Below are 12,797 nucleotides of genomic sequence, written 5' to 3'. Positions count from 1 at the left end.
TACCTGTCTCCCTTCCCCTCTGGCTCCTTTCCTCCTCCATCTCTTCTCCCATCAGCTCTTACCTACAGCTACTTCCTTCTAGACTTTCTCCCTTTGTGTCCTTTTGTGTTGCTCTTTTCTCTGTCCATCTCCCCTTTGCTCTTTCCTTCTCCCTCCTTCCAGTCTGCCTGCTCCAGCTTCCTCGCCCCTCCTCCCTCTCCCTCCTCCCTCTCCCTCCTCCCTCTCCCTCCTCCCTCTCCCTCCTCCCTCTCCCTCCTCCCTCCTCTCTCCCCAATCTCTGTCTCCTCCCCAGTCTCTCCACTTCCTTCCTCCCTCCCTCCCTCCCCAAAATAAAATCGATGCAATATTCAGGAGGGTTGTTGGATATAAATAATTACGACTCAGGAGTTTAACGAGATGCAAATTCCCCTCCCTGGCGGTGCTCGGGGTATAAATTGCTCTCTGACAGCCCGTTACAAGGGTAATCATTTCAGAAAGGCAATTTTATGCAAATGAACCCACTTGCCTAATGCTCGGTGGCTCCCCCAGTGCTGAGGGGGGGTTGGGAAAATGGGATGGGGGGGGATTGATGCTACAGGGGTCAGCCCGGGCCTGGAGGGAGAGAGGGCTGGGGGGAAGCTGAAGACTGGCTCCCCGTTGGGTTCTGGGAGGGGGTGGGACCTTGGGGCTGGGAAATGGAAGTGGGAGGATGGATCATCTATCTAGGGAAACTGGGCTGGGGAGGGGAAAAGGGATGGGAGGGGGGCGGGGACCTTGGAATTAGAACGCTCCTTTTTCGTGGGAGGCAGCGGGAAGTGGTGGGTGAGACCGGAGGCCGAGACACCCGGGAGCTGGGTACCTGGGCCCTCCTCTGCTTCCCTTCTCCCCTTCCCTGGCCCCAGGTTACTCGTTGAGCCCATTGATGAATCGGCATTTAATTAATCCCAATGAATTATTTAGCGGCTTCATTATCCGGCATCAGGGGCTGATGAGAGCTGGTGGTTGGAGGGTGGGGGCGGCTGGGAAAGTAGAGGAGGGAGTGGGGTGCAGCTCCGAGGGCTCGAGTTCCCGGCCTCTGCTCGCCCGGTCCCCGGGCAGTTCCCCAGGTTATTTAAGAGTCCTCTTTCTCTACCTTGGCTCTGCCCCCTGCATCCTAGGGGTGTAGGCTGGGGGGTCCAGATCTGGAGAGCTGGCCCGGGTTCTCCACCTCTAAGGCTTCCCTGAATGGGGACTTGTGTCCCCCTTGGTCCTCAGGTACCCCCCAGATCTGCCTGCCTCATTCTGGTTGCTCAGGCCCCCCTGGATCTGCCTGTCTGGTTCTGGTTGTTCATGTCCCCCCATATCTGTCTGGTTCTGCTTGTTCACGTCCCCTGGATCTGCTTGTCTGGTTCGGGTTGCTCATGTTCTCCTATATCTGCCTGTCTGGTTCTGGTTGTTCATGTCCCCCCATATCTGTCTGGTTCTGCTTGTTCACGTCCCCTGGATCTGCTTGTCTGGTTCGGGTTGCTCATGCCCTCCTATATCTGCCTGCCTCATTCTGGTTGTTCATGTCCCCCCATATTTGTCTCATTCTGGTTGTTCATGTCCCCCCATATCTGTCTGGTTCTGGTTGTTCATGTCCCCTGGATCTGCTTGTCTGGTTCTGGTTGTTCATGTTCCCCCATATCTGTCTGGTTTTGATTGTTCATGTCCCCCCATATCTGTCTCATTCTGGTTGCTCACGTCCCCTGGATCTGCTTGTCTGGTTCTGATTGTTCATGTCCCCCCGTATCTGTCTGGTTCTGGTTGTTCATGTCCCCCCGGATCTTCTGGTTGCTCATGTCCTCCTATATCTGCCTGCCTCATTCTGGTTGTTCACGTCCCCTGGATCTGCTTGTCTGGTTCTGATTGTTCATGTCCCCCCGTATCTGCCTGGTTCTGGTTGTTCATGTCCCACAGAATCTGCCTGCCTCATTCTGGTTGTTCATGTCCCCTGGATCTGCCTGTCCGGTTCTGGTTGTTCATGTCCCACAGAATCTGTCTGGTTCTGGTTGTTCATGTCCCCTGGATCTGCTTGTCTGGTTCTGGTTGTTCATGTCCCCCCGGATCTGTCTGGTTCTGGTTGCTCATGTCCTCCCCCCCACCCCCAGTTTTCTCCGCTCAGACTGTCCTCTCCCTGTGCCCTTTCATCTAATCCTGAGACTATCTGGGTGTCTCTTGTCCCTTTCTTTCTGGGGTTCTCCAGGATGTTTTCCTGTTTCCTCCGCCTCCGTCACTCTCCTGCTCTGGTCTCTGGCTCCCCCAGACTGTCAGTCCTTCCTCTTTTGTTCTTGGAATTATCGGGGTTCCCCCCAGGCTGGGGGGGCTGTCTCTCCGGACTACCCAGATCCTGCTGGGTGGGTGGGGGTCTTCCTCCCCACTCCTTGGTCCCCATGGATCTGTCTTCTTCAGCCTGGGTGCCTGGGGCCCTGTCCCCATAATCCCGGCCATGTCTCCTCGGCCTGAGTGGCCACTTTGCGCATCCTCCTCACTAAGCGTTGGGTCTGTGGTGACCCGATCTGCCTGGTGTCCGCGGCCTCCGCGGCCTGTGCGCTGTCCCGAGCGGGCCCGGAGCTCCCCGAGTCCCCGAGGGCGAGGCTAGGATGGGGACTGGCGGCCTTTATCCCTTAGGCCCCGGGCTCCTCGGTTAACACTCTCCTCCCTCTGTTTTCTGCAGGCCCAGGCACCGGCCCCGCCCCCGAGCGAGCCCGAGGACAGAGGCCCCTTCCCCAGGAGTCCGGCGGGGGAGGCCCCCCAGCGACCACCGCCACCCCCGGTTCTCGGCTTCCCTGCCCCCCTCCCCGGGGGGCCGGGGCTATGGCGCAGTGAGCCTTCGGGCGGGAGCCCGAGGGCGCTGGAGGACGCCCGGGGGAGGCCGCCCCCGTCCCGGCCCCATGCACCTTCGACTGTGAAGCCTTAGGGCGGGGCGGGCGGGGCGGGGCTGGGCCGCGGGGGGGGGGCCTAGGCAGGGGGCGCGGCCCGAGCCAGAGCCTCCATGGTGAGCCGGGCGCCCGGGGCGCTGGCCCTGGTGCTGAGGCGGGGGCCCCGCGCGGGGCCTCCCGGAGCGCTGGCGCTGGCCCTGGTGCTGGCGCTGGCCCTGGCCCGGGGCGCGGCGGGCCTGGAGTTCGGCGGCGGCCCCGGCCAGTGGGCGCGCTACGGGCGCTGGGCGGGCGCGGCCAGCAGCGGCGAGCTCAGCTTCAGCCTGCGCACCAACGCCACGCGCGCCCTGCTGCTCTACCTGGACGACGGCGGCAACTGCGACTTCCTGGAGCTGCTGCTGGTGGACGGGCGCCTGCGCCTGCGCTTCGCGCTGTCCTGCGCCGAGCCCGCCACGCTGCACCTGGACACGCCGGTGGCCGACGACCGCTGGCACATGGTGCTGCTGACGCGGGACGCGCGGCGCACCGCCCTGGCCGTGGACGGCGAGGCCCGCGCGGCCGAGGTGCGCTCCAAGCGGCGCCACATGGAGGTGGCCAGCGACCTGTTCGTGGGCGGCGTCCCGCCCGACGTGCGGCTGTCGGCGCTCACGCTCAGCACCGTCAAGTACGAGCCGCCCTTCCGCGGGCTCCTGGCCAACCTGAAGCTGGGGGAGCGGCCGCCCGCCCTGCTGAGCAGCCAGGGCCTCCGCGGGGGAGCCGCCGACCCGCTCTGCGCGGCCCGCAACCCGTGCGCCAACGGCGGCCTGTGCACCGTGCTGGGCCCGGGCGAGGTGGGCTGCGACTGCAGCCACACGGGCTTCGGCGGCAAGTTCTGCAGCGAAGGTGAGGCGGGCCGCGGGCCGGGGGCCGGGGGCCGGGGGGCGGGGGTCGGGGGTCGGGGGGGGGGGTCCCTGCTCCGCTTGCCTCTGCCCTTTCCCTACCTCGCCCCTCCTCTCCGGCTCTCAGAAGCCCTCCCCAAGCCGTTCCCTGCCTCGGACCGGGCCCGCCATTGCAGCTTTAAGGAGCAGCTTCCAGGGTTTCCCGAGGCCCTTCCCTGGGTCACCTTCTCACCTCCCCTGGGAGCCCTCCCCAGCCCTCGCCCACAGGACCCCGTTGTGCCCCTGCCACCAGCCCTGGCCCGTGCAGCACATCTTTAAGGGGACGGTGCCAGGGCGACCCCTTTCTGCTCCTCCATCTGCCAAGAGGCCCGCCCTCCCTCTCTTCTGCCCCCATTGCCCCTGAATCTCAAACCCCCCCTCTTCCCCTCCCCCCCCAGGAGGCCCGAGAGAAGGCGGGCACTGGGGCGGGGTCCGGCTGCTGCCCAAGGCTTAGGCCACACTTCCTGGTCCCTCTTTGGAATCCGTGGGTCCCAGAAGGGCTCTGGCCCAGATCCCGCCCTCCTCAGTTTTCCTTCTTCGGGAACCCCCCACCTCTTGTGACTTCCTCTCGCCCAGGCCCGGCCCAGACCTTCACTGCATCTTTGTGTGAGAAATGGCACACGGCCCCTTTCATTGTGTCCCCTGCTTATCCAAGCCACCCCCCCCCTCCATTTGCTCCTGCTTCTCTCCCCAGGCGCGCCTGGGCCTTCCTCCTTCTGAGTGTGGGGGGGCAGTATCTCTGACAGTGACTTTCAGGGCTGGGGAGTGACAAACGTGTCCCCGTAGTGGGCGGGATGTGCAAGGTGCACATCTCCCTGTGAACCTGGGGTCGGGGGCACAGGGGAGAAGTCGTGCGCCGGGCACGGCCTTGCCTGCATCGGAGGCTCCCTTCCTCAGGTTCCCGAGCTGGTGGGCGTACGGGGGTGGGCATGTGGTTGTGCCTGTGTGGGTGACTCCAAAACCTGACGCTGTGGGCAGGACGTGCCGGAGAGGGCCTCGGTGGGGCCTGCGGAAGATGGCGAGCGTTGTAGTTTTGAGGGGGGCGGACCCTTCGGTGAGAGTTCTCTCCAAGCTGGTGGGAGAGAATAGGGGGAAGACTGGACCGGGGGTGAATTTAGCTTCGAATTATATGTTAACTAGAGGACTGAGATGCTGTTGCCTAGTGGGGGGGCTGAGAGTGAAGGTAAGGAAGGCACTTGCCCAGCTCGGTTTAGTCTCTTCTGCCCTTTTTTGGGAGGGGGCGTTTTGGGGGAGGGGAGAGTGGCTTGAATTCACGTAGACTCTGCTCATTGGTTACGGTCAAAGGTCGATGAGGTGGGGGCTTGTGAAACCCCATTTTAGTGCATAATCTAGAGGAGGGGGCCAGGGATTTGACCTTCCTCCACCTGTTTCGGGAGGACCCTTAGTCAGCTTCCTTGTCCTTTGTTCTCAGTGGCAGCTGTTATATAACAGGTGTGAGAGGAGCGTGAGAGTGTGTGTGTGTGTGTGTGTAAGTGCCCCAGGAGGGCTCTTGTCTTGGGGAGGGGCCTCGGGCTCAGTTGCTTGTTTCCAGAGACGTACAAGTGTGCACCTGCGTTGTGGAAGGAGATGAGTGTGTGGGGCTGTGTGCACACAGAGAGCCGTGGGCGGCGAGTGTGTCTGCAAACACGGCCCGGGCTGCGGCGCGCGTGCGAGCCGCGGGCTCTGCTTATCGTGTGTGGCGGGAGACGGGGGCGTCTGAGGAACTGGCAGGGTTGCTGTGTGTGTGCATGTGCTCGTGGTGTAGGGGACACAAGGGCTGTGTGTATTAAGCTAATTCGACACCTTCACACCTTTCCTCCCAGGAGTTCAGGTGTTCTGTAAGCTGTGAAATTGTGTGTGTGTGTGTGTGTGTGTGTGGTTATATTGATTGAAGAGGTATATATTTATGTATTGAAAACCCAAGCAGATTAGAATGGGAAAGAATTACATGTGTGTGTGTGTGTGTGTGAGTATGTGTGTGTATGTGTGTGTGTGTGTGTGAGTGTGCCCCCACATGATCCTGTCATTGCAGATTGATGGGGGTGATCGGTCTGGAGGAACACCCGGGAGCTCCAAGAGCTGTCCCTTCCAAGGAGCTCAGCCCGCTTCCCAATTGCTCAGACCTGCCCTCCCCCCTGCGCTAAGGCCAGTTCTGAAGAATGGGCCGAGGAATCTGAGCTCACTTGAATGACTCAAAGTTAGGGCCACCCCTTGGAACCAGGCGTGGCCCGGGGGCCTCCACAAAAGCCTCCTCTGGACTTCAGAACCAGAAGGGAGGTCAGAGGCCATTCGGTCCAATTTACAGAGGAGGAAACTGGCCCGGGGAAAAGAAGGGCTCTCCGCTCAGTGTCATAAACCGTAAACACCAGAGCCCAGACCCGTGTCCCAATTCCCGGCCCAAGGCTCCGTCTGTTATCCATCCCCGGCTTTCTTCCTGGCAGACTGGGGAAAGGGAGCCTGGATGGAAAATGGAGACCCCCACAAGGAGAACAAGACTCGTACATGGTCTTGAATAGAGATCCCCAGTTTTTAGGGCCCTCTCTGTAATGGAGGCTAGCGGAAGTAGGTATTTTTAAGGGAGGAAGAGTTTGCCTCAGGAGGGAGCTGTCCAGCCAAAGGGGGCCCCACCAGGGCTCCCGGCCTCATGGTTCAGAGCTGCAGTGAACCACGGCATCACCTCCCCCAGGATCCGGCTGGGATCAAGGGCTTGCTGAGGGTAACAAGGGGAGCAAATTGTCAGGCTGATATTCCAACCCTCTCTGGGACTTCCTGGGTGATTGTGTGTGTGTGTGTGTGTCCGTGTGTGTGTGTCCGTGTCCGTGTGTGTGTGTCTGTGTGTGAGTGTCTGTGTGTCCGTGTGTGTGAGTGTGTCCCGTTGTAAGTGACTAGGTCCAATCCCATCTCGGACCCCTTCTGCCTCGGAGGGCACGGCCCGCCGGGTCACTGTGACACTCCGTAGGGAAACATGGCCGTAGGGTCACGTCACCGAGAGGTTGTACTTGCAAAACTTCAGGGGATTAAGTAGAAATGAGGTCTGCTTTCTGCTCACGCTCATGTAGCTGGAACTGCAATGGGCCACAGAGGTTCCATGGTCCAGCCTCCTTCCCCCCATTATGCAGGCCAGAAAACTGAGGTGCAGCCTGGGAGAAAGGGCTCCAGCAATTCCCCACAGGTAGCAAGTGGGCCAGGTGGGCTTTGTCCCGCACCCCCTGATCTCCGGAGGCGGTGCCCCTTCTCTAGGCCACCTAACGATGGCCGTGGAAGATCAGAGGAGGAGGGAGGCTGCGGATGCGCGTCTGTAGTCCGGGGCGGGTCAGCGCGCAGTTGTTGGAATCTCCGGCTCTGTCTGGCTCTGCTTGTGGCTCTGCTTGTCTCCATCTGCTCTGCAGCTAAATTCTCTTTTATTCATTTTTCCCTCACTTAAAGTGTGAGTTCCCTAAGAGCAGGGACTGTAAGGTCTGTTTCTATTTATATCTCCGGCACTTAGTACAGTGCTGGGCACATAGTAAGCACTTAGTAAGTGCTTTACAAAATTCATTCATTCATCTGTGTATGCACTCATTCATTCATTCATCTGTGTATGTACTCATTCATTAATTCATTCATTCATCCATGTATGCACTCATTCATTCCCAGTCTTTCTGTCTTTCCTTTTCTGTCTCTGTCGCTGACTGTCTCTCTGTGTCTCTGTCCTTCGTCTCTGTCTCTCTCCCTCCCTCTCGACTGTGATAACACTTGTGATAACGAGGGCACGGCGGGTCCCGCGTGGGGGGCCGGCCGGCCCGGTCCTTCGGTTCACCTCAGCAAAGGTCCCCGCCCTTCTCCCAGTCCAGTTTTCGGTTTTCCAAAGGGTGGGTCAGACAGTGTCCCTCCCCTGCTCAAGAAGCCTCCCTGGCCTTTATGGCTCAGGAGAAACTAGAGGCTGCTCCGGGGTTGGAAGCCCTTGGGACTTCGGCTGCAGCCTGGCCTTCCAGAGCGAGCTCACGTCGCTCCCCTTTAGTTGTTCTGTGTTCCAGAACCGGCTTCCTTGCCGTTCCCCACGTGGCGCCCCAACTCCGGCCTCACGCCTCGTGCGCAGACGGCCTGGCCTCCGTCCTGGGAACGCTCTCCCGCTTCTCGGCCTGGTGCTCAATGCTACTCCCTCCCCCACTTCCTTCCTCTCCTGACCCTGCTCCCCTCCCCCGGCGTGAGGGAGGCTTCCTCTTGTAGCCATTTGTCTTTCTTTTCCATGGGATTTGCCTTGGCCTGTTAGTGTCAGCATTATGTCTCCCAAATAGAAGGGAGGTTCTTTGAAGGGGGGACTTCCTGGCAGCTCGTGGCCACTAGATTCATGCTTGTGGAGTCTGAACTGAAACCATTTTCCTGGGGTGAAGGGGAGTGTGATTGCCCCCATTTGACAGATGAGCAAACTGAGGCCTAGGAAAATGAAGTGACTTGCCCCCGATGGGACCTTGGGGACAGGAAGGAGACTGGCTTGGCCGGAGCAGAGGGTTCATGGGCTGCAGTGCTGTGAAATGGGTTGTCGGAGTTAGGGCGGGGAGAGACCTGGAAGCTGGGAGCACGTCACCCAGGAGGGGGAAAGGGGGGACTGAGAGCCTCAGAGGGGAACTGAGCCTGGTGGGCAGCGCAGGCTTTAGGAAGCTACTTCTGATTTCTCTGCAGGAGGGACGGGGAAGAGCCAGCCCTCTGACCACAATCCTTCCCTTTCACACTGCCCTACACTGGGTCTCTTGTGCAAGAGCCCACGAGGGAGATGGAGGAGGACAGAGACCGGTCCCTGCCCTCAAGGAGCTTGGTATACAGTCAGAGGAGAATAGGTGCATGATATCAACCATTCTGGGGAGAGATTATGCTCATCCCCATTTTAGAGATGAGGAGACCGAGGACACAGCCCTTCAGGTTTGCAGACAGCCCATTACTTCAGCTGAGTCTCACACCAACCATTCTGTGGGGGAAAATTATGATCATACCCATCTTCGAGATGAGGAGACTGAGGTTCAGAGATGTTGGTTGGCCAGAGTCACACAGCTAATGAATGTCAGAAGCAGCTTTCAGTCTCAAGGCTTCTTGACTCCAGGTCTGGGAAATTCCATGAATTGGGGAGGGAGGAGGAGGGGAGGTTTCCAGCGAATCCTACATTCAGGGCTGGCTGCAGCCAGTTTTTCATTCAAGGTCAGGACAGTTACCCCCCTCGTCCTTCTAATATTTTCAGAACTAAGTCCTTCCCATTCCCTCCCTGTCTTACCTAGGCAGTGTATGATCAGGGAACTCACTCCTAAGGTCTCAGCTTGCTGGAGTTCTTAGTCCAAGCTCTTAATTGCACAGATGGGCGACTGGTGCCCGCCAGAGAGAAGGCTCTCGCCTTATTCATTCGCTCTGTAAATAAGCACTGACTGTGCGCCCATTCCTGTGCCGGGCTCTACGGGGAAGGCAGGAGTAGGATCAAATTTCATCTTCTGGGATCCTTGCAGTATGGGCTGTTCCACGTAATTTCCTAACCATGAGCAATAGTCGCCCAAGGAGCATTTGTGAAGAACCTACTATGTGCTAGGTCGTGGGCTAAGCTCTGGGGATACAAAGAAAGGCAAATGTCAGTCCCTGACTTCAAGTAATTCCCAGTAATGGAAGAGACAACGCTCAAACAATTATGGTTATTTAAGGCACGTAAAGGGCAAATGGAAGGTGCTCTTAGAAGGCACGCACCAACGGCTGAGGGGACCAAGTGCCGTGTTAAAATAGTTAACCAGCACCAGCCCTGAGTTCGAATCTGACCTCAGACACTTAACACTTCCTGGCTGTGTGACCCTGGGCAAGTCACTTAACCCCAATTGCCTCAGCAAAAAAAAAAAAAAAAAAAAAAAAGTTAACCAATAAATAAATAAACAAAGTTGTTAACTATTCAGGAAGGAAATCTTTCTGATTGGCTTGCACAATTCTCTGAACTAATTGTGATTTCTCACTCTAAATGGCCATGACTGCCCCAGGCTCTCACAGCCCCCTCAGGGGTTGTCCTGTCTGTCCTTCACTGGAAGGTCCCCCATGGCTTCTTGCTTCTCCTTTTCCTACTTTTCCTGCCCTGTCTGCCTCTGAGTTTAACTTGTCTTTGTGCTCGCCTCTCGCATTCGCTCCCCTTTTAAGCTGCCCATCTTTTAGAAAATCAGGCAAGTCTGGAAGGGAGTTAGAACTTTGTGTAAACGATGAGTTTGGAGACTCTGAGCGAGTGTCCGGAGCCCTGTGACATCCTCTGGCTGAGGCTCTCTCTGCCTTCCTGCCTCTGGGCCAAGTTCAGCAGAGGTGACACGACTCCGGCCTCCGAGAAGTTAGTTGGGAAGGTGACGCAGACAAAGCAGGCAGCCTGTGAGGAAACGCGCAGTGGGGGTGCCCGGCCCGAGGAGGACGGAGTAGTCACGTCCACCCTGCAGGACTCAGGGACGGCCTGAAGGAAGCGAGCTGGGCCCTGAGAGGTGACTGAGCCTGGATAGGAAAGCAGGGCCACAGCCAAGCCAGGGGAAGGGCCTTGGATAAAGGTGTGGAGGTGGGAATGGGACCTGCTTGGCGCTGGAAGAAGGCGGATTAGAGTGAGGTCATCTGGAGCCTCGAAGGCCAAAGAGAGATGGTTCAGAAGGCACGGAAGCACGTTTGTCACAAGAGCCCATTCCTGAGCTTTAGGCCAGTGTTTTGGGCCAGAGCATGGAGAAGGAGAAAGGACAGAGAGTCTGAGAGTCCGAAGCTTTGGGTTCGTGTCCCAGCTCGGGGCGTCAGTTTTCCCGTCTGTAAAATGAAGCTTTTGGACATGATCTCCAAGGCCCTTCCTGGGATAATTGGAGGATAATTTATTCCGGAGCAGGCAGGGAGAACGTGGCTCAGGGTAGTGGGCAGGAATGAAAAGGAAGCAGGGACCGCAGTGGAAAGGAAGGCGTACGTGAAGCACTTTTCAAGCAAGACTGGCTAGGATTTTGTGACTACCCCCGTGTGGATCAGCAGGGAGAGACACTGAGCTCCACAGGGATGTTTTCGTGTTGCCCGCAGTGTCTAGTGGCCGGGGTCTGCACACAGTCGGTGCTTAATCAGTGCTTAGGGGAGGAGAGGAGAGGGAGCACCCATAAAGAACTGTGACGAGCAGTTAGAGAACCCCGGGGAGGGCAGGGGGCTTCGAGACGGATGCTACCGCTTGCCAGCTGGGGCGACCAGCCGGTCCCTCACCTTCTCCCACACTCCCTTTCCTCATCTGTAAAATGAAATGGCTCTGGGCTATCTCTAGGCATTATGGTCTAGCTCCGGCACTCGTAATCGAGGGCCCACGGACTTGGGGAATGGGTGCCGCTCCCTGCGTTCCAGCAGTGTTCTGAGCGTATCTTATGCTGTGCTCTTAAAGTCAGGATTCCGGGAAGAAGTTCCTCGACTTTACAGGCCGGCTGCTCTGGGGATCCGGAGAGATCCCCGGTCTAGGAGACAGACTTCTGGGCTTCCTGACTCTCCCCCTCACTTCGCCAGTCCTCAGTTTCCTCACCTGTCAGTTGGGGACAACGGTACCTTTGCCACAGCTTGCCTGGCTGGTTGGAAGGAGCATCTCTAAGGCATTTGACAGACTCCCAGGCCGGGCTGGAAAGGAGCTGCTTGTTATCTTTCCCTCTGAAGGCTCCCTCACTCCCACCCCGTTTCCTCAGGAGTGCGAGTGCCCACTTTGCCAGTGGCTTTGGGGATGGCTTATCATGGGAGCTTCTTGGGGTCCCCCTGCCCCTGGGGCAGTTGGATCTCTGGGGCTCACTTCAGGCAGACCTGAGTGGGGAGCCCCATTCTGTCCCAGAGGCCTCCCTCCACAAAGGAGGGTTCCCACGCGGGAGCGGCTCTCCCTGCGTCTTCACGCTGCGATTCCGTTTTGGAACTCGTGCAACAACTTTTCCAGGACACGAGGGTTGTGGGAGCTGGGGTCCCTCCGTGGGCGCTTTGGGGATGCGGCCCGGGTGAGGAGAAGGTGCCAGGAGTGGCCCAGGGACGGAGGTGGTTCCTGACTGAGGGGGAGCATGTGGATGAGTCTGTCTCATGGGGGCGGATCCGGAGATGGGGCTGCGTGTCTTTGGGGCTCCCCCCTTGGCTGTTGAGGAGAGCAGACAGAAACAGAGCAGGAAGGCAGCGGGGGTGTGCGCCAGGGAGCAGAGTTTCGGAACTTCCTTCCCTCCCGTGGTCCCAGCCGGGCATTCTGGGAGTGACGGAGCCAGGAGCCGAGTAAGAAGCTGCTGAATCAGGGATGGGGGTCCGAGGGCAGCCCCCGATCCCAGAGACCTTCCTCCCAGGCCCGAGAGGCCTGGCGTGACAGATGTAATCAGCCTTCCGGAGCTTGGAAAGTCTCCACGTTCTCCCCACATCCTCACTCAGGAGATCCGTCCCCCCCAATCAGTCACTAGGTTTTATCCACCTTCCGAGGCGTGCTAATAAATATTTAACAACCAACCCTGTTAAGAAATACCCAAGGCATATTTTCAAGCTTAATCTGTATTAATATCTTCACCTTCTCTTTTTGAAGCCTAGAAATCAACAAAATAATAACTCGAGCCCCCGTTTGTAGCAGTGGCTGATTTCCCAAGTATAAATGCTCCTGAAAATTTAACAATGGGCTCTCTGGAGCCCGTAGGAGCCGGTCCAGTCCGCTCCTCTCAGCCCCATTCCTTCCTTCCCATGTCCACGGCCACTTCTGGGGCTCTTTTTCCTCTTGTAACATCCTCCTGACTGATCTCTTACTCCCAGGTCACTTACCCCATTGCTACAATAATCTCTGTCGTTCTCACCTCCCTGCCCAAGAACCATCAGCGACTCCCTCCAGCCACTGAGTAAATTCAGCATGGCACAGAGGAACTATCGAAAACCAAGGGGGAGTCGAGGGGAATTGGGGTTTGAGACTCCGCTGAGATGCTTTCTAATTGTGTGAGCTTTAGCAGGAATCCCTTCACCCCTCTGCACCTCAGTTTCCACATTTGTAAAATGGGGATCATAACTACCCAGGATT

At 58.0% G+C, this 12,797-nt stretch overlaps 1 protein-coding gene across 1 annotated transcript in view; it reads left to right on the top strand.

The window, feature by feature from the left end:
- The first annotated feature begins 3,170 nt into the window (after window positions 1-3,170).
- NRXN2 (neurexin 2) overlaps window positions 3,171-12,797 on the top strand; it is a 153,141-nt gene continuing 143,514 nt past the window's right edge. The window contains exon 1 of the mRNA XM_051964626.1: window positions 3,171-3,758. Within this exon, the coding sequence (XP_051820586.1) occupies window positions 3,371-3,758 (388 nt within the window). The 5' untranslated portion in view covers window positions 3,171-3,370. The remainder of the gene's footprint in view (window positions 3,759-12,797) is intronic.

The sequence above is a fragment of the Antechinus flavipes genome, chromosome 6, assembly GCF_016432865.1.
Source record: "Antechinus flavipes isolate AdamAnt ecotype Samford, QLD, Australia chromosome 6, AdamAnt_v2, whole genome shotgun sequence".
NCBI lineage: Eukaryota > Metazoa > Chordata > Mammalia > Dasyuromorphia > Dasyuridae > Antechinus > Antechinus flavipes.
This window is presented reverse-complemented; position numbering and strand designations above follow the sequence as displayed.